This window comes from Bos grunniens, chromosome X, assembly GCF_055505025.1.
Source record: "Bos grunniens cultivar Pamir isolate PY7600 chromosome X, Bosgru_T2T1.0, whole genome shotgun sequence".
Lineage (NCBI taxonomy): Eukaryota > Metazoa > Chordata > Mammalia > Artiodactyla > Bovidae > Bos > Bos grunniens.
Genome location: NC_141194.1, coordinates 144040905 through 144061916, shown reverse-complemented (window position 1 = coordinate 144061916; position 21012 = coordinate 144040905). Strand labels below are relative to the sequence as shown.

Sequence of the window (21012 nt, the reverse complement as noted above, 5' to 3'; positions counted from 1 at the left end):
CTCACTATTCTATAGAAGACCTGGGTGTTATTGTTCCTATTATAGTCAAGGAGGTAGCGTGAATAACCTGTTAGTGGCCAGGCTAGGATTAGGAAGCCATCCAAAGTCATTTTTTTTTCCCCCAGTGCTTGGATGCCCAATACCTGGACTCTCACATACAAACCCCTGGCAGCATCACCAGCCCTACCCTGCTCCCCAGTGACCAGATATTTGTGTAGCTAATTGCATCTGTGATTTCATTTCTCATGGTTGATTATTGTCTTGTCAGTTGGCTTTGCCTGGGTACCTTTACTGAAGGATGGTAGAATCATCACATTGGAGCAGCAGCTGCCAGTTTCCGCCAATCTTCCCCCAGGCTACATGAATCTGAATGATGCAGAATCCAGAAGGGTAGGAAAATATCTGTATTTGTTGAAGAAATCATGATGAAATGTTATTTTTGCCTTCTTTTAAAAAATGTTATTCAAGTACAGTTGATTTAGTGTCATGTTAATTTCTGCTGTACAGCAAAGTGATTCAGTTTTCCGTATATGATGAAATGTTTAAAAAATAGAATACTGTTGGCGTATTGGATGGTTTAGTGTGGTTGATAGCTACTCAGAGTGTAGTTTGAGGGCTGATGCTGGTCCACAACAAAGTAAGTATGGAAAACGAGTGTTGGGAAGTTTCTATCATAGTTTGACAAAGTAACCTCATGTCAGTTGATTCCAGTAACTTAAAATGGGACTCTGATTTTGTGCATGATAAAAAAATTCCTTCTTATAGTCATTTTTATTGTCATTAGGAAAAGTATCCGCCTGCAAAGGATGGGAACTTCAAAATGATTTAGGATACATTTATTCTAAAGGCAGGTTATTTTCTCCAATAATTCCCTATGTCTGAAACTAGCACATTTGTTTCTGAGAAAAATGTTGAAATACATATATTGCTCATCTGTCCATTACTATGGTACAAAAACTCACATGTATGTTTTCTGTTCCCAGCAACCGAATGTGGATATTAAGTGGGTAGATGGTGCAAAGCCTTTGTTGAAGATCAAAAGCCACTTGGAGTCTACCATTTACACTCAAGTAAGTTGCATCCCATGAATTTGTCAAAAATTTTTTTTGGCCACGCCATGTGGCATGTGGGACCTTAGTTCCCCAGCCAGGGATCAAACCCATGCCTCCTACTTTGGAAGTGAGGAGTCTTAACCACTGGACCATGAGGGAAGTCCCTGAATTTTGTCAATTTTAATACTTGAGGTTTTTTTCTTGATTAAAATAGATGATATTCATTTCTACATGAATATAGAGAAGTTGTGGCCTGAAACACTTTCTCAATAGTTAATAACACCATTCTTAATAATAGCTCAAATTTTTAAGTTCTTCTCAAATGACCAAATCCTTTTATTCCCATTGACTGATTAGAATCTTCCAAAACTCTGAAAAAAATGTGGAGGCTATTATCACCATTTTTAAACCATATATTTTTTTTGAGCTGTTTTAGATTTACAGAAAAATTATGAGGATAGTTCAGCTACCTCCCATATGCCCTATACCAAGTTTCCTCTAGTGTTAACATTTAACATGAGTGTGACACCCTTGTTACAACTTTTGAAGCAGTATTGAGACATAATCATTAGCTGAAGTCTGGCCTTTATTCAGATTTCTTTAGTTTTTACCTATTAGTACCCCTTGCAGTTTCAGGATTCTATCCAGGATAACATGTTACTTTTAGTTTTCACATTCCCTTAGGCTCTTGGCTGTGACAAGTTCCGAGTGTTTCGTTGCTTTGGGTGACCTTGTCAGTTTTCAGAACTACTGGTACTTTGCAGATGCCTCTCTGTTGGAATTAGTCTGATGTTTTTCTTATGGTTAGACTGGAGCTGAACACAGAAGTTGGCAGTCAGTGGATCAGGGTTAGCTACTACAGTTTGCTCTTAGACTCAGCATCCTTGAAATTAGAATCAAGTATCTGTGAGACACCTCAAGCACCATTTGAAAAATCATGGTGGAGAAGGTGAAGCCCACACTCCTTGGTGCAGCCCTCTCAGGTTTCCTTGGCCATTCCATCCTTTTACAGGAAAAGAAACAGGGGCTCAGTCAGGTTAAAAGATTTACCCAAGGTCCCACAGATAATAATTAGAGGAAGCAGGTCAAAATCCGATTTCCATTTTTTTCTCTTTAATCCCTTTTGTTAAAATTGGAGGATAATTTCTTTACATTGTTGTGATAGTTTCTGCTGTACCGCAACGTGAATCAGCGATGCATGCTTTCTCAGTTGCTTCAGTTGTGTCCGACTCTTTGTGACCCCATGGGCTGTAACCCACCAGGCTCCTCTGTCCATGGGATTCTCCAGGCAAGAATACTGGAGTGGGTTGCCATCCCCTCCTCCAGGGGATCTTTCCAACCCAGGGACTGAACCCAAGTCTCTCGCGTCTTCTGCATTGTAGGTGGATTCTTTGGCAGTGGCGCCACTTGGGAAGCCTGAATCAGCTATATGTATACATATATCCTCTCCCTCTTGGACCTCCCTCCGCGCCTCCCCCCCGCCCGACCCCAGCTCTCATCCCTCTAGGTCATCACAGAGCACAGAGCTGAGGTCCCCGTGCTATATGGCAGCTTCCCACTAGCTAGCTATTTTACACATGATTGTGTATATATGTCAATTCTACTTTCTCAATTCATCCGGAATTTCTTGATTCTGATTCCTGAGACAGTCTGTGCTATCCACAGATTCAGTGTCTGCAGATTTCACATAGGACAGTTGGACACTGGCTGCCGCAGGGTCAGGTGACTCCCTTTTCTTCACCTGTCAGTTCAGACCTCTCTTCCTGCTTGTTCCATTAAAATACAGAAGCGGCCCAACTTCAGAGATGACATTACTGAAAAGAGGAAACAAATATTGGACTCAGTTCAGTTCAGTTCAGTTCAGTTGCTTAGTCGTGTCCGACTCTTTGTGACCCCATGAATCGCAGCATGCCAGGCCTCCCTGTCCATCACCACCTCCCGGAGTTGACTGAGACTCAGGTCCATCGAGTCAGTGATGCCATCCAGCCATCTCATCCTCTGTCGTCCCCTTCTCCTCCTGCCCCCAATCCCTCCCAGCATCAGAGTATTTTCCAATGAGTCAACTCTTCACATGAGGTGGCCAAAGTACTGGAGTTTCAGCTTTAGCATCATTCCTTCCAAAGAAATCCCAGAGCTGATCTCCTTCAGAATGGACTGGCTGGATCTCCTTGCAGTCCAAGGGACTCTCAAGAGTCTTCTCCAACACCACAGTTCAAAAGCATCAATTCTTTGGCTCTCAGCTTTCTTCACAGTCCAACTCTCACAGCCATACATGACCCCAGGAAAAACCATAGCCTTGACTAGACGGACCTTTGTTGGCAAAGTAATGTCTCTGCTTTTGAATATGCTATCTAGGTTGGTCATAACTTTCCTTCCAAGGAGTAAGCATCTTTTAATTTCATGGCTGCAATCACCATCTGCAGTGATTTTGGAGCCCAGAAAAATAAAGTCTGACACTGTTGGACATAAATGGTGGCCTACCCGGTGCACTGAGATGCATGCTGAATGGGCCTGGTTCGCTGTTTTGTGTGTGGATTGAGAGGACTCTGGGACTCAAGGAGGAACATGTGTGCTGGTGGCTGTAGATGCCGAGTCGGGTCATTAGAAAACCTGGGGAAACAGGCTTGCAAGATTCTGAGTGGGAGGACGGGTGGTAGAGGTGGAGAGCCTGTGTTTTGTGGGTAATGAATCAAATTTCATATGGCTGTATCCATCTGGTTTTCAGGATCTGCATGTGCACAAATTCTTCCAGCATTGCCAGCTGATTCAGTCAGGCTCGAAAGAAGTTCCTGGGGAGCTCATTAAATATTTAAAGGTAAATGAACAGCAGCTTTCTGTGAAAGGTTTGTTTTTCTTGTCTTTTGGTTGCCACATTTTTGATGTGGGGGGCCAAAAAAAAAATGAATACTTGAAAATACTTTTGGTTGCAAATCCTCAAGAGAGCACTTTCTACTATGTCCTTTTCCATCAAGTGGCTGTTTAGAAGCACACAACGGAAGCGTGGCATTAGGAAGAGAATGTTTTAGCCAGAATTCAACAACATACTTAAAAAAAAATCTCATGAAAATGTTTATTTTGGGTCCATAGATTGATTTTTCCAGGTCTTTTCTCATCTTGCTGACAGCCCAGTAAAGGTAGAGAATGCTGTGGAGAAAAAGGCCAGGAGAAACGAGTCACTTTTACTTGGAATACAATGTGAAATGGTTCCTGGGTCCGTAGGTGAAAGAGTATCAAAAGGGTCAGCTGATAAGAGGGAACCTAGTTGCTGCATTGTGCATAGGAGCCATAAGAAATGCCATATTTTATCAAAAGCATTGAGAATCCAAGATTCCGTTTATTCCCTAACATGGTGGGACAAAGCACATGTCATAAGACCCAGCTGACAGTAGCTTTTCTCTTGGCTGCGCCTTCAGTAGATCAGCCATGGCCAGTCTGAGGAGTTTTGATTTTAAATGAAGTCCTCTACAGGATTTCCCTTTTGACATATGTTAATAATGAATGATGTGAAATGAACAAAAATAGACATTTCTTTCAGAGAGGCAGTGTGAATGAGGTAATACGTGTATGGGTTCTGGAATCACAAAATGAGCTTGTACCCCAGCTCTGTCACTTGTTAGCTCTGTGATTGACCTTGACCAAGTTACTTAACTTCTCCAAGCCTTTGTTTTTTCTTCTGTCTCATAAATATAACAGTAATACCCACTTGTACAGTGATTGTGAGGCCTCAGTGAGACAGGGCATCTGCTGTGTGGTATTCATTCCACACTTTTTTCTTGAGTACCTCCTGTGGGCCAGGCTTCATTCTAAACATGGGGAGGATAAGTGAAGAAAACAGACAATATCTCTATTTTCAAGGAGCTTACTTTGTTGTGGAGACAGATGGACACTAAACACATAAATGAATAAATATATACATCTGCAGTCATGGTTCCAGGACCCTCCCTAGATACCAGAGATTCTCAAGTCCCTTGCAGTCAGCTCTCCATATCTGCAGATGTGAAATATGTGGAGATGGAGGGTCAACTGTATATCTTATGTCAGTTGGTAATAAGTACTATAAAGAAAAACAGAATATAGGGAAGGGAAATAAGGAGTGATAAGGATCTCTTTTTTAGATTGTCAACAAGGAGCTCTCCAGTAAAGAGACCTAAGGGAAAGGAGGGTGCCAGCCATGTGGAATTCTGGGCAAGGGCTGGAAACAGCAAGTGCAGAGGCCCCGAGGAGCTTCCTTGGTGTGTTCCAGAAACAGGAGGAGTTCCAGTGTGGCTGGCACATGGAAGGATAGGCCGCCCCATTGGAAAAGATAGCTGGGTTACTGGTGCAGTAGGGCTTCGTAAGATATGATGAGATGGGGAGCTGTGAACAAAGGAGTGTGATGTAATGTGACTTTGGTTTTTAAAGAATCATCCTGCTTACCATACAGAAAATAGATTGTTGGAAAGGTAGAATCAGGCAGGTAGCCGATAAATGGTGGCTTTTATTCTTAATGAGCATTAAGAAGTACAGTAAGTCACCTAATTTCAAGTCCTTATCTTGGGTAATGTCCAGAATCCCGCTCTATATGTGAATGCCTTGTCTGCTCAGATCCGTGGCTTTATTCTTCCACTGGGGAAGCTTTGTAAAAGTTTTAACAAAGTTAAATTTCCTGTATTGATATTCTTAGAATGGAGGGGGAAGAAAGGTATTCATATTTGTGTTTTTGAGGGTGTGGAATTTCTGTTAGTTCTGTGACCTGTGCTCGCCCTCTAGTGGCAATGAATGAAATGCCATGTGTTTATAGAAAGTGCCAAACTCCTGTATGGAATGTTAGTGCTAAAAGGTATCTTTAGGGATACTTTTTTTGCAGATGAGGACACTGAGGCCTGAGGACAGAGATTTGCCAGTGGTTATTCACCTGGTTAGTAGGAGATCAGAGCCGAGCATGTCTTTTGATGGGTCTTTTGACTCCTAGCCCCGTGTACTTTTTATCAAACCTTGCCATCTCTTGCCCTTATAAATGACATTGTTCAATCACTTCATCTAACCATCCACATGCTGAGCTTATTATGTGTTCAGTATTTTCCTAGATGCTGTGTCTTGCAAAGAAGAATAACTTAGGCTATTTTCCATAGGGATCTTATGACCAGTCGAGAGGGGCCCACTTAAGTCAAATGACAATATAAGTCAGTAGTGCAAATAATCATCCAAAGCAATATGTAATTAAATGTCAATTGCATGATACAGGATATAAATGCTCAGAGTTCACAAAACTGTGGAACCACTGAGATTAGAGGGTTCCCATCTTTATCCCTTTGATTCCTTCATTTATTCTGTCATCCCCCAAATAATTATTGAGTACCTACCATGGGACCAGATATTGTACTGGATGCTGGGAATATAATTGGAATAATTCAGACAACATACCTACTCCAGTTGGCGGAGAGGGATTATAAAGAAGTCCCATTAGATAGGGATGAGTACTGTGAAGAAAACAGAACAGGTTAAATCTTAACGTTCAGAAAACTAAGATCATGACATCCAGTCCCATCACTTCATGGCAAATAGATGGGGAAATAGTGGAAACAGTGGCTGACTTTATTTTGGGGGGCTCTAAAATCACTGCAGATGGTGATTTCAGCCATGAAATTAAAACACGCTTACTCCTTGGAAGGAGAGTTATAACCAACCTAGACAGCTTACTAAAAAGCAGAGACATTAGTTTGTCAACAAAGGTCCGTCTAGTCAAGGTTATGGTTTTTCCAGTAGTCATGTATGGATATGAGAGTTGGACTATAAAGAAAGCTGAGTGCAGAAGAATTGATGCTTTGGAACTGTGGTGTTGAAGACTCTTGAGAGTCCCTTGGACTGCAAGGAGATCCAACCAGTCCATCCTACAGGAAATCAGTCCTGGGTGTTCATTGGAAGGACTGAAGCTGAAACTCCAATACTTTGGCCACCTGATGTGAAGAGTTGACTCATTTGAAAAGACCCTGATGTTGGGAAAGATTGAAGGCAGGAGGAGAAGGGGACGACAGAGGATGAAATGGTTAGATGGCATCACCGAGTCAATGGACATGAGTTTGGGTGGACTCCGGGAGTTGGTGATAGACAGGGAGGCCTGGCGTGCTGTGATTCATGGGGTCGAAAAGAGTCAGATGTGAATGAGTGACTGAACTGAATGGGCTCTAATGTGACCAGGAGTGCAGTCAAGATGGAGTTGTCAGGGAAGACCTGTCTGAGGAGTTGATGAAATTTCAAGCTGAAAAGAACTGATGAGGGGAAGACAGCCATAGATGATAAAACTGTAAAAGTTTTATCTACAGACTATTGCAGCAGGTGTAAACACCTTGCAATGGGATGTGTGAAAGACAGCATAGCTAGAGCACACTGAGCAGCAAGGAGCAGGGGATGGCCCCAGATGAGTGGAGGATGGGGAACCCTTCATAGCTTTTTGTTCGTGGCAATTGGTTTTGTTTGTAATAGAGGGAAATGGCATTGTTGAACTTGCCTTTCAAAAAGAACCCTCTGGCTGCTGGGTAGAGAATAAATTCTCTGTGTAGAGAAACAGTACTGGTACAGGGAGACCACTTCTGCAAGGAATGCCCATCTCTCTTTTTTCTACCTGATGTGATCCTACTTAACCTTGAACCTTAGAACCTCCGTCCTCTGAAGTGTGTGACATTCCCTCTTCACTTGCAGACACGATTGCTTCTTCTTCTGTGCATTTACTGTGTACTATTTACTGTTTGTGTCACAGCGATTCAGTTCCATGTGTTTTCCTTCCATTGTCTGTGAACTGCTTGATGATAGGAACCATGTCCATTTGATGTGCTTGGCAGTCGGAAGTTCATTCAGTATGAAAAGTGAAAAAAGTGAAAGTCACTCACTCGTGTCCAACTCTTTGTGACCCTGTGGACTATACAGTCCATGGAATTCTCCAGGCCAGAATACTGGAGTGGGTAGCAGTTCTCTTCTCCAGTGGAATCTTCCCAACCCAGGTCTCCTGCATTGTAGGCGGATTCTTTACCAGCTGAGCCACAAGGGAAGCCCATTCGGTATACCTTTATTCAGTATACCTTTATTGAATGAGTGCATGAATGGCTTCACCGAAGTTGAGGGTGAACTTGACTGGGAAGGGTGGCTAGGACTTTGCTAAAAAAATATGAACAAAGGCACGAAGGTAGGCATGCATTTGACAATTTCAAGGAGCAGAGCAGTCAAGACGCCAGTTTGGCCTCATGAAGAATGCTGAATGTTAAGGCTAAAAATATAAGTTGGGTTTTAAGTAACTTAGACTTAATAGCCTGGGTCAGGTTTTCTCCAACTTGGCGCTGTTGGCATTTGAGGCAGGATGGGTCTTTGTGGTAAAGGACTGTCCTATGCATTGGAGGGTGCTTAGAAGCACTTCTGGTCTATCCACTAGATGTCGGTAGCACCTCCTCAGTCGTGACAACTGAAAATGTCTCTGGACGTTGCTGGATGGCCTGGAGGGATGGGGTGGTGAAGGGGTCTCTGGTTGAGAACCGCTGTCCTGGCTAATGGAGAGGCATCAACAATTTTTTTGACGGTGGCAGAAAGTGGCCTGATGTAACCACTACTTGAGGAGGATTGAGTTTTGGAAATGAGAGTTAAATATACTGAGATTGAGGAGAAACTGTACATAGCCCTAGTATTAATGGAAAATTACTGGACTATTTTGGTTATAGGTTATAGTCCTGAAAACAGGGTGATGGCTGTATGGGTAGAAGAGAGAGGGCAAAACATTTGGAAAAACGTGAAGGAAAGACTAGAGGTTCCCTGAGCTCAGTTTCTCGCATTAGGTATCTGATTGAAGAGAAGCTGTCCAGAAATCTAAGAGGTCACTGTTGAGATGAGAGAGGCCTGAAAAGGGAGGGTGAGCATAAGGATGGAAACATGGGGCACTCTGAAAGATGAATATTGTGTTCCTTAGGATACAGACTTGTCTGACCATCTCTGTCTTTTCCAGGCAGTAAATACTGAACTGGTGTTCCAATATGTAGAATGTGCTCAGTGAGTGAATGAATGAATGGGTGAATGAAGGAAGGAGGGACGGAAGAAGAAGGACATTTCAATTATTGGGTTGGCCAAGAGTTTGTTCAGGTTTCTCCATAAGCTGTATAGAAAAACCTCAACGAACTCTTTGGCCAACCCAATATTTTGCTGCTTGTATCACTTCTCTGTATACACGGATATATTTCTTCTTTCTGATGTTAATGTGCCAATCAGTAGGGGTAGGGTGTTAGCACTTTGAAGAAATGTACTGTGAGGATGTTAGAACGCAGAACTGCCTCAGTTTGTGGACGGAGCCAGTGTAAAGCCAACCATACATAGAAATACACTTTATTGAATCCCGTTCTCACTGCAAAGTGATGACCCACTTTCCCCTGTAAAACATATGAATGCTGGGGGCTGGTAGGCCAGTCTCCAGTACTTCCAAACATGCCTGCTCCCCTGTTGATCCCAGTTATACTTGTCATCTTCAATAGAGTATTTAATATTAAAGGAACTAACAAAATCTGAGTGCCAAAATAGAGATGTGTATAAAGTAATTGACAAAGTCCCCTATCCCTGGAAGCATGTGTTTAAAGTGAGCTTATATTCGAGTGAATGTATTTATCATTACTTAATTTTTGGTTGTTTCACCTTTGCAAGTTATATCATACTTTGATTTTCATAACTAATAATGACTTATTTTAGTGTTTGCATGCCATGGAGATCCAAGTCATGATACAGTTTCTACCTGTAATTCTTATGCAACTCTTCCAAGTTCTCACAAACATGACCCATGAAGATGACGTTCCTTTCAACTGCACCATGTGAGTTTCGGTGTTACAATATGAAGAATCAACTTTTGTTTCCTTTTGCATTTCTTCATTTGTCTTCCAAATTAGAACCCCAAAGGCAGAAGCCTAATATAACTTTTCTCTAGTTTCTTTCTTCTCGGACTGAGGGACTCACATCCCCAGGGATAGATGGTACCAGAAACCATAGGATAAGTTTACTGTGTTTTCCTCAACCAGGGGTTCTAAAACTCCTGCATGTTAGAGCAACCTGGGAAGCTTTTTAAAATATCTGTTCCCAGACCATGCATCATACCAGTTAAACCTGAATCTCTGACAGCAGAACTCAGCATTTTTTTTTTTTTCCTAAAGTTTCCACAACGATGCCCTAATGCAATGGAGTTTGAGAATCACGCCCTTGACCAGTATTGTCCAATAGAATTTTCTTCAGTCATGGAAATGTTCTATACCTGTACTGCCCAATATGGTAGCCATTAGTCATATTTAGCTGTTGAACTCTTGAAATGTGGCTGGTGTAACTGAGAATCGGAATTTTTCATGGTAGTTAATTTGTTTACATCACCACTTGTGACTGGCAGCTCTCACATTGGACAGAGTGGCCCTAGGCCATTAGTTTTTACTCACAAGAATAAGAGTGTTCTTTTTATAGGAAAACAAACAAGGATATATTGTAGAGTAGGATGCAAAATGCACTTAATTTTTGAAAATAAAACAGGGGTTTAAAAAAATTATAAGCTCACTGCTGGGTGTTTCTGGCTTTGCTGCTACTGCTGTTGCCACAGCGTCTCTGGAGCCTCAGGGTTCAGGCTCCACACACCCACATACTGTTTACTCTTCTCTGCTATTGGGGGTAGTCTGGTTGCTAATTTAAGAAGCATTATTCTAGTCCAGTGGTTCTCAAAAAACGTGATTCCCAGACCAGCAGCATCAATACACCTGGAAGCTTATTAAAAATGCTAATCATGGAACTTCACCCCAGACCTAAAAAATCAGAAACTCTGGGAGAGGGGTGAGCACTCTGCCCTCTAGGTGTTTCTGATGCATGCTAAACTTGCAGAACCACTGCTGGCTTCATAACTTTAAAACTTTCTATTAATCTTAGATTTGCCTACAATTTTAGTTCATCTCATTATACTTGCTTTGTCTTGCCCTTCCCTTCCCCCCATCTGTTGACATGTTTAACATTTTTTCCTATTATTTTCCTTTGATTTTTACTAGAGGGGATTTCAATATTTACCTTACTGAAGGCTTTTTACTATATGGTAGCTATGAACATACTTCAAATGTGATTTAGAAAGGAGATGAAAAGAAATATCTTGGTTGCCAAAATAAAACATCCTTCTTTGGACCCAAGAAATGTATTTTACAAAGCCCTGAACATGTTACATGCTGAAATCTTTGTTGGATCCAAACTAAGATGCCATTTAATATTTTCATTATTTAGATAGTATTAGGTATTTTTAAGGGTTAGATATGCTGGTTTTATCTAAGAATCAAACTATAGTGTTTCATTGTGGTCTGACGTGCTGACTTTTGTGAATGTTGTTTCAGGGTTCTCTTACATATCGTATCAAAGTGCCATGAAGAAGGCTTGGATAATTATTTAAGATCCTTCATTAAGGTTTGTGGAGTAAGCTTTCTTTCTGAGCATTTGTCTTACGAGAGAATTTGGTCTTATGATTCATTCTCTTTGATTGTAGTATAGCTTCCGACCTGAAAAACCCAGTGCTCCTCAGGCCCAGCTGATACACGAAACTCTTGCGACTACAATGATAGCGATACTGAAACAGTCTGCAGACTTTTTAGCAATAAACAAATTGCTAAAGGTAAGGACACAGAGACATGCTTGCTTGATGCCCTCCCATTCCGGGTCTAGTCTGTCCTCATTTCCTCAAGTGACTCCCTCTTTGCCCAGCACTTTGCCTATGCATCCTTTGCCCCCAAGTTCTCCACAGAAATCCTCCATTCCCTTTACCCTCCCCACCTACCCCTTGCTCTCAGTCAAATGCATAATAGAATTTTGGAGGGTATAGCTCTGGGCGAGAATGCTGTATTCATCACACAATAGTTCTGTGACCTGGGGCCTGTTAGTTAGCAGTTCTGAGCATCCACTTTCTCATTTCTGAAATACAAGTAAAACATCTAACATGTTGTTTCTGGCACATAGTAGGCACTCTCTCAAATGGTGGCTCTTCTTATTGTCATAATTTTTACTATTCCTATTAGTAATGGTGTTAGTCACTCAGTCATTCCAATTCTTTGCAACCCCATGGACTGTAACCCTCCAGGCTGCTCTGTCTATGAGATTCTCCAGGCCAGAATACTGCCGTGGGTTGCGATTTCCTTCCCCAGGGGATCTTCCCAACCCAGGGATCAAACCTGAGTCTCCTGCATTGCAGGCAGATTCTTTACCATTTGAGCCACCAGGTATCTGCTTGAGACTTCCCTGTACCCTTCAAATCCTACTTACACAAACACCTTTGCTACTTGGGCTGGCCCCAGTATTGTACAAAGGGCAGGGTTGGGTCCCTCACTGGGTGGAGGCTGTAATATGATTCATTGTCCATAGAGAATTTAAAAGCAGTAATTAAGTAAACTAAAAGTTGGTTTGTTCTTATCACCACATGTAGGCAAATCAAAGCAGTGTCAGTGATAAAATACCCCTCTCCACCAAATATCCTTTGTACATCACAAGCCAGCCCTGAGGCATACCTTTTTGCCAACACAATTTGAAGGTATTCTATGGGACTTGGATAGTCAGTAGTGATCACTTTAAAATGTTATTAAACTTCAGAGACAAAATCCATAGTGATTTGTCAGCCTTTTATAAGCTTCAGGGATTTGGGTAACAATTAAAGATTGATTTGTATTTATTTGTTTATTTTAGTACTCATGGTTTTTCTTTGAAATTATTGCAAAGTCTATGGCCACATACTTGCTGGAAGAGAATAAAATTAAGGTAAGTAGGCTGAAGAATAATATTTAACATAGACAAAGAAGGCTAATCTTATTCATGGGTAGCTGTGATGTGCAAATCCTCTTTTATATTTTAAGGACTCTCAGTCCGTAGCTTTTTTCAGGTTTTCTTTAAAAAAAAAACAACAACAAAAGTGTTCATATGTTTTCAAAGTCTCAACTTCAGAGGCTCACCACATACATTCTTCCCTGTGAGGTATTTGCCATATTAAGTACATTATCTTTGAAGCTTTCCCTTTGTCTTGTGGTTTTAAAATGTCAGTGTCGAAAATATTCATTAGGAAGGAGAACACGTACCAAATCAGAAAGAACTATTCTCTTAGAAAGATTGAAGGCATGTACAAAGTTAAAAACATTTTATGTAAAAAAGACAAAAACCAAAATCTCTTTATATAATGCGTGTGTTCCTGGAATATGCTGTATTTATACCTTTAGTTGTATTTTGAAACTCCTTCAGAAGTACAAAGAAATTTTAGCTATAGGCATTGAAAGCTAAGACCTTGTGAAGTAAAAAATAATCACTTCATATTTACATTTTTATCAATATTTCCACAGAACAGGTTTACTGAAATTAAAAATGCATGGATGCATGTATACTTTGTGTGTCAGGAAAAAGATGGAATGAAAAACGGATGTGTCTGTATCTCAGGAACATGATTCCAAAGTTGGGTCAGAATGACCTACTCTTGTTCATGATTTCAGTCAGTTGTAGTATTACAGGTCCAAATAGGTGCTGTAATGATCTAAAGTATAGATTTAACTAGCCATGTCTTTTTAATTTGGGAGAAAAAGTATACTGCGGTTAAAAACACATTTATATACAGTATGTGTTTGAAAATACAACATTGATTTAGACCTTTCACAACTCTTTTTTTTCTTTGCCAATTTAATTGAAGCTTCCAAGAGGCCAGAGGTTTTCTGAGGCATATCATCATGTCTTACATTCACTGCTTCTTGCAATAATTCCCCACGTGACTATTCGCTATGCAGAGATTCCGGATGAGTCCAGAAATGTCAATTATAGTTTGGCTAGCTTCTTGAAGGTGAGTTAAAGGCATCCAGAACATGGTAAGGAATTATTCTTCACAGGTATTGTCTTTAAAGCCAAAGGAAAAAAAATTACCCACTTTCTAGAGACTCAGCTGGGCTGCTGGAGGAACTACTCATTGAATTAATCCATCAGTTCAGTTAAATAGCCATGTTTGATTCCCCACCTCCAATGGCTAATTAATTAAATCAGAGGTCCCACAGGAGGCTTAGCCAGGAGGAACATCTTTCTGCTTTTGCATGCTGTTTTTCAAATATATTCATTTGAATGCCTTTCAGTTCAGTTCAGTTCAGTCGCTCAGTCGTGTCCAACTCTTTGCGACCACATGAATCACAGCACGCCAGGCCTCCCTGTCTATCACAAACTCCCGGAGTTCACTCAGACTCACGTCCACCGAGTCAGTGATGCCATCCAGCCATCTCATCCTCTGTCGTCCCCTTCTCCTCCTGCCCCCAATCTTTCCCAGCATCAGGGTCTTTTCAAATGAGTCAGCTTTCTGCATCAGGTGGCCAAAGTATTGGGAGTTTCAGCTTCAGTATCAGTCCCTCCAATGAACACCCAGTTCAGGGTGTTCTAAAGGACTGATCTTTAGGATGGACTGGTTCGATCTCCTTTGCAGTCCAAGGGACTCTCAAGAGTCTTCTCCAACACCACAGTTCAAGAGCATCAATTTTTTGGTGCTCAGCTTTCTTTATAGTCCAACTCTCACATCCATACATGACGACTGGAAAAACCATAGCTTTGACTAGATGTACCTTTGTTGGCAAAGTAATGTGTCTCCTTTTTAATAAGCTATCTAGGTTGGTCATAACTTTCCTTCCAAGGAGTAAGCGTCTTTTAATTTCGTGGCTGCAAGCAAACTCTGCAGTAATTTTAGAGCCCAGAAAAATAAAGTCAGCCACTGTTTCCACTGTTTCCCCATCTATTTGCCATGAAGTGATGGGACCAGATGCCATGATCTTAGTTTTCTGAATGTTGAGCTTTAAGCCAACTTTTTCACTCTCCTTTCACCACTTTCACCAAGAGGCTCTTTAGTTCTTCTTCACTTTCTGCCATAAGGGTGGTGTCATCTGCATATCTGAGGTTATTGATATTTCTCCCAGCAATCTTGATTCCAGCTTGTGCTTCCTCCAGCCCAGTGTTTCTCATGATGTGACAATATACAGCCTTGACGTACTCCTTTGCCTATTTGGAACCAGTCTGTTGTTCCATGTCCAGTTCTAACTGTTGCTTCCTGACCTGTATACAGGTTTTTCAAGAGGCAGGTCAGGTGGTCTGGTATTCCCATCTCTTTCAGAATTTTCCACAGTTTATTGTGATACACACAGTCAAAGGCTTTGGCCTAGTCAATAAAGCAGGAATAGATGCTTTTCTGGAACTCTTTTGCTTTTTTGATGATCCAGCAGATGTTGGCAATTTGATCTCTAGTTCCTCTGCCTTTTCTAAAACCAGCTTGAACATCTGGAAGTTCACGGTTCACATATTGCTGAAGCCTGGCTTGGAGAATTTTGAGCATTAGTTTACTAGCGTGTGAGATGAATGCAATTGTGCGGTAGTTTGAGCATTCTTTGGCATTGCCTTTCTTTGGGATTGGAATGAAAACTGATCTTTTCCAGTCCTGTGGCCATTGCTGAGTTTTCCAAATTTGCTGACATATTGAGTGCAGCACTTCCACAGCATCATCTTTTAGGATTTGAAATAGCTCAACTGGAATTCCATCACCTCCACTAGCTTTGTTCGTAGTGATGCTTCCTAAGGCCCAGCTGACTTCACATTCCAGGATGTCCGGCTCTAGGTGAGAGTGAGTGATCACACCTTCGTGATTATCTGAGTTGTGAAGATCTTTTTTGTACAGTTCTTCTGTGTATTCTTGCCATGTCTTCTTAATATCTTGTGCTTCTGTTAGGTGCATACCATTTCTGTCCTTTATCGGGCCCATCTTTGCATGAAATGTTCCCTTGGTATCTCTAATTTTCTTGAAGAGATCTCTAGTCTTTCCCATTCTGTTGTTTTCCTCTATTTCTTTGCATTGATCACTGAGGAAGGCTTTCTTATCTCTCCTTGCTATTCTTTGGAACTCTGCATTCAAATGGGTATATCTTTCCTTTTCTCCTTTGCCTTTAGTTTCTCTTCTTTTCTCAGCTATTTGTAAGCCCTCCTCAGACAGCCATTTTGCTTTTTTGCATTTCTTTTTCTTGGGGATGGTCTTGCTCCCTGTTTGCTGTACAGTGTTCATCAGGCACTCTGTCTATAAGATCTAGTCCCTTAAATCTATTTCTCACTTCCACTGTATAGTCATAAGGGATTTGATTTAGGTCATACCTGAATGGTCTAGTGGTTTTCCCCACTTTCTTCAATTTAAGTCTAAATTTGGCAATAAGGAGTTCATGATCTGAGCCACAATCCACCCTGAGTCGTGTTTTTGCTGACTGTATAGAGCTTCTCCATCTTTGGCTGCAAAGGATATAATCAATCTGATTTCAGTGTTGACCATCTGGTGATGTCCATGTGTAGAGTCTTCTCTTGTGTTGTTGGAAGAGGGTGTTTGCTTTGACCTTTAGGTGGGGCATTTACCTTCTAGGTTACCATGGTCTGTACCACTCCTTAATAGAACCCCTGACACTCTATACATTTAAGTAATTTCTCTGACCCTGTTGGCCTTTGAGTTTGTAACTCTTGAACTAAAAGCACATTCTACATGTTGCTAATATAAGCACCATCTACTTGTTGCTAATACATGTAAATGAGAATTGTTAATTTAGGTCAGTAAGATTATTTTGAGACATGCCACAAACTGTTAAGATAGTACATTTCTCGCTGCTCTGTTTTGTCATTCTCTGTATGTAAGGGGCAATGCTGGAATGCAATTGTTCTAGAAAGTGGGTAATAGCAATATTTGATTTATTGCAGAGATGGGGCCTAGACTTGTGATGCACTTAGTTCTTACTTCTTCCCACTCTCCATCTTCTCAGACCCCTTCATCATGTCTCAACCTTATTTTAAGAACCTGCACTCAACAATCTAGCCAAGCAATTTTAATATCTAACATACCCTTTTTTTTTTAATTGAAAATTCACACTAGGTTTCAGATCTCTACAGTGTGATTTTCTGATGTAAGACCTCTCTGCCAGAACTAAAATAAAGTTTTAACACTATTACATTAGCCCTTTTGTGTTTAAAAACCAACCACATATCTTTTTAAAGTAAAGGTGAGACTATCTGAAATATAAGATCTCAGTTTCTTTCATGGAGTTAAAACTTGAAATTTGCTACGTTAGGGAGTAGAACATAGTTGATTTAATAGCAGTATTGACCTCATTACAAGTCAACAAACATTTGTCTGTCTTCTGTGTGAGCGTCCAAAGATGAGAAAGGCTGTCTCTATAATTATATTCCAATACATATACATGATAAAGTGTGATGACTATTATACTGAAAATATAAACAACAAAATACAATAGGAAAACAAGAAAAGGAGGGATTATGACCAGGTAATATGAACAGAGACTAGAACAGTTCCCCAAAACGGGGATGAGAGTGTTGTAGGTAGAGGATTCATGAGCAGAGATGAGATAGGCATATTCAAGAATTATTTTGGAATGAGCGAGAAAGTCACTGTGCAGAATTTAGGTTGTCTGGAGGCAGAGGTGGAAAGGCCATCTGATGCCAAATGATGAAAGGCCATGAATGTCAGGCTAAGGAATCTAGATTTTGAGCTGAATACCATGGAGCTATCTACCAAGGCCTTTGAAAGAAGTGAGGAAAAAGCCAGAGTCAAGACAACCAGTTTGAAGACTAGTCCTTCCCCCTTGTCTGCCTGGCAGAGTCTATTCATCTTTTAGGCTCAGCTCTTCCCTAACCTTCCCACACAGGGCTGATCACCTCTGCTGTTGTTTACCCGTCCTTTCCATACTTCTGTAACTTTTTATTGTGCTGTATTTTCAATATTTATTTGTCTTTACCATTGGACAAGACTAAAGACCATGGGTTATTTATTTGCCTTTGTATTTCTCTAGAATGTAATACATTGTCTCAAACCCAGTAGATCGTCAAAATGATCTTGGATGAGTGGTAAATATAAGCCTACCTCATTAATCCAGGTGAGAGGTGATGAGGCAGGGAAAGCTGAAAGGAGAGGTGACAAGATGCACACAGCTGGTTAATCAAATATTGAGTTCCTTCTATTTCCCAGGAATGTTCTGGGTACCATGGGGAACATAAACAACATATTATCCTCTTTAGGTGAGAACAGCAAAATAATAAGTAAAATACAAGCTACTATAAAGTGTTTCAAGGGCCCTGTAGGGTAATGAAGATGGGCTTCATCATTGAAGAATGGGCAGGATTCTGTAGAAGTAGTGATAGAATTGCTAGCTAGACCTGGTATGAGCACTAACTCGGAAGTGGGAATGCACAGTGCATTATCACATGAGGGGATAATAAATAGATAAAATGGGAAAAAGAAGTTTGGGACAAGGCTGTGGTTTCCTTGAATGCCAAGCTGAGGAGTTTGAAATTATATTAGAGGCAACAGGGAACTATTGAAAGCTTTTGGAAAGAATGGGGACATGATTAGGGCTAGGACTTACAGATGAATCTGGAAGCAGTTAGATGGAAAGATTAGTGGCACGAAGACAGGTTAGGAGGATAACTGCTGTTGTGCAGTTGCAAGGTAATGAAAGCCTTAACTAGGAGAGTGACAGCAGGAAAATGTGAATAACTAGTATGGCTATCACACAAGACGAATGTTTTGTAGGCCAAGACTTCACAGAACCCAAAGAAAAACTTCCCCTTTGGCCTGAAATGTTCACATAGGCAAGCCCCGCCCCACCTTTCAATGGCTGACTGACCACCCTATAGTTCACTTTGAGCTTTGAGAATGAACCAAAATGAGGCAGTATAGCTAAATAGATTGCATATATATGTGTATATGTATGCATATATGTATTTGAATGTGTATATGTATGTATATATATTTCAAATATTTATCATATATATATATATATAAGAAAATATATATCTTATTTTCAAAATAAGATGTTATATATATACATCTTATTTTGAAAAGAACACAGTTGAGTCCCAATTCCAATGATAAGTCATTTGCTCTTTATCTCTTTAAGGTCGTGTAAATCTTTGAAAATTTTTCTGTTATCTGTAAAAGTGAGAATGTCATCCCCTTAATGTGGAAAAAATTTTAAATGTGTTGAATTTTAAAAACTAGAATTAGGTAACTAACTGTTCATTTTGATTTGGTTCCTATAGCGCTGTCTGACCCTAATGGATAGAGGATTTGTCTTCAATTTGATAAATGACTATATATCTGGATTCAGCCCCAAAGATCCTAAGGTAAGTTACAAGGGCATAATTATAGTGGGTGCCAAACATTAGAGTGTGAGACCAAGGGTGACATGTATTCTCCTCTGGAGGATTTGGAGCTGCTATTTTCCTATAGGTACTTTGAGTGTAGTTGTACCTCAGAGCAGAGAATAATGGATAGGGTTTTGAGGGTCCCATATAGTCGTAGTCATGGCTAAGATTCATTACAGTGACACAGTAAGGATGCTCAGCTGGATCACTAAGGGGGAAAGACATTAAGTGGAGTCCTTGGCAATCTACGTGCATGCTTCCTGAGCACCCTCCCTCATGTTAAGGGGCACGCAGAGCACATCCTCTCTCCAGCAGTGAAAACTGAGCCACATTATGTGCAATATTTCTCTTTAGGGAAGCCTGTTTGAGACTCAGAACTTAGGATTTTTATTGGGGCTAGTTATGTGTTGGAGGCTGGTCATAATTCCAGAGTCCTGGAAAGGAAAGACAGGGAAGCTCACCATAAATCACATTGTTTGCATGGTGCTGAACAGGCTGGCACAGAAAGCACAACCTTACCTTGTAGGGAATGTTGGTATCAAGATAAAATTTCCCACACCACAAAAAAGAAAATCACATGCCAATATCTTTGATGAACATGCAAAAATCCTCAATAAACTATTAGCAAATTGAATATGATAATACAATAATAATATAATAATACATAATAATAATACAATAATTAAAAGTATGACACAACACGGTCAAGTTGGATTTATTTCAGGGATACGATGATGGTTCATCATCCACAAATAAACCTGATTCATCACATTAATAAAATGAAGGATGAAAATAATACAATCATCTTAATAGATGTAATGTGTGTGTTCCTGGAATATGCTGTATATATATACCTTTAGTTGTATTTTCAAACTCCAGAAGTACAAAGAAATTTAGATGCTTAAAACACTTTTGACAAAATTTGACATCCATTTATGATAAGAGACTCTCTGAACAGTGGGTCTAGAGGGAACATACCTCAACATAATAAAGTCTATATATGATAAACCCATAGCTAGCATCATACTCAACAGTGAAAAAATTGAGCTCTTTTCCTCTAAGATCAGGAATAAGACAAGCATGCCCACTCTCACCACTTTTATTCAACATAGTATTGGAAGTGCTAGCCACTGAAATTAGTCAAGAAAAAGAATGAGAGGGCATTCAAATTGGAAAGGAGGAAATAAAACTGTCACTAGTTGCAGATGATGCGATAATATATATTGAAAACCCTAAAGACTATACCAAAACTCTGTTCAAACTAATAAATGAATTCAGTAATGTTGTAGGATACAAAATCAGCATACAGAAATCTGTGACATTTATATATACTAATAACAAACTATCAACAAGATTAAGAAAACAATTCCATTTACAATTGCATCCAAAAGAATAAAATACCTAGGAATAAATTTAACCAAGGAGGTGAAAGACCTGTACACTGACACTATAAGACATTGATGAAAGAAACTGAAGAAGTCACAAATAAATGGAAATATTCCATATTCATGGATTGGAAGAATTAATATTGTTAAAATGCTCATACTACCCAAAGTGGTTTACAGATTCAGTGTATTCCCTATCAAAATTCCAGTGGCATATTTCACAGAGCTATTAATAGAACAAATAATTCTAAAATTGGTATGAAACCACAAAAGATGCTGAATAGCCAAAAATAGGAAGAACAAAACTAGGGGTTTCATGCTCACTGATTTCAAACTATACTAAAGATATATTAATCAAGACAGCATGGTACTAGCATAAG

The 21012-nt window shown here is 40.2% G+C and overlaps 1 protein-coding gene across 3 annotated transcripts in view; it reads left to right on the top strand.

The window, feature by feature from the left end:
• The window catches only part of DOCK11 (dedicator of cytokinesis 11), a 212089-nt gene that overhangs the window by 111067 nt on the left and 80010 nt on the right, over window positions 1-21012 (top strand). For all 3 annotated transcript variants that reach the window (XM_086388270.1, XM_086388268.1, XM_086388269.1), the window contains exons 21-29: window positions 269-390; window positions 984-1070; window positions 3778-3867; window positions 9750-9868; window positions 11405-11474; window positions 11554-11679; window positions 12741-12812; window positions 13726-13872; window positions 19143-19226. In XM_086388270.1, coding sequence (XP_086244396.1) covers window positions 269-390; window positions 984-1070; window positions 3778-3867; window positions 9750-9868; window positions 11405-11474; window positions 11554-11679; window positions 12741-12812; window positions 13726-13872; window positions 19143-19226 — 917 coding nt within the window. The remainder of the gene's footprint in view (window positions 1-268; window positions 391-983; window positions 1071-3777; window positions 3868-9749; window positions 9869-11404; window positions 11475-11553; window positions 11680-12740; window positions 12813-13725; window positions 13873-19142; window positions 19227-21012) is intronic.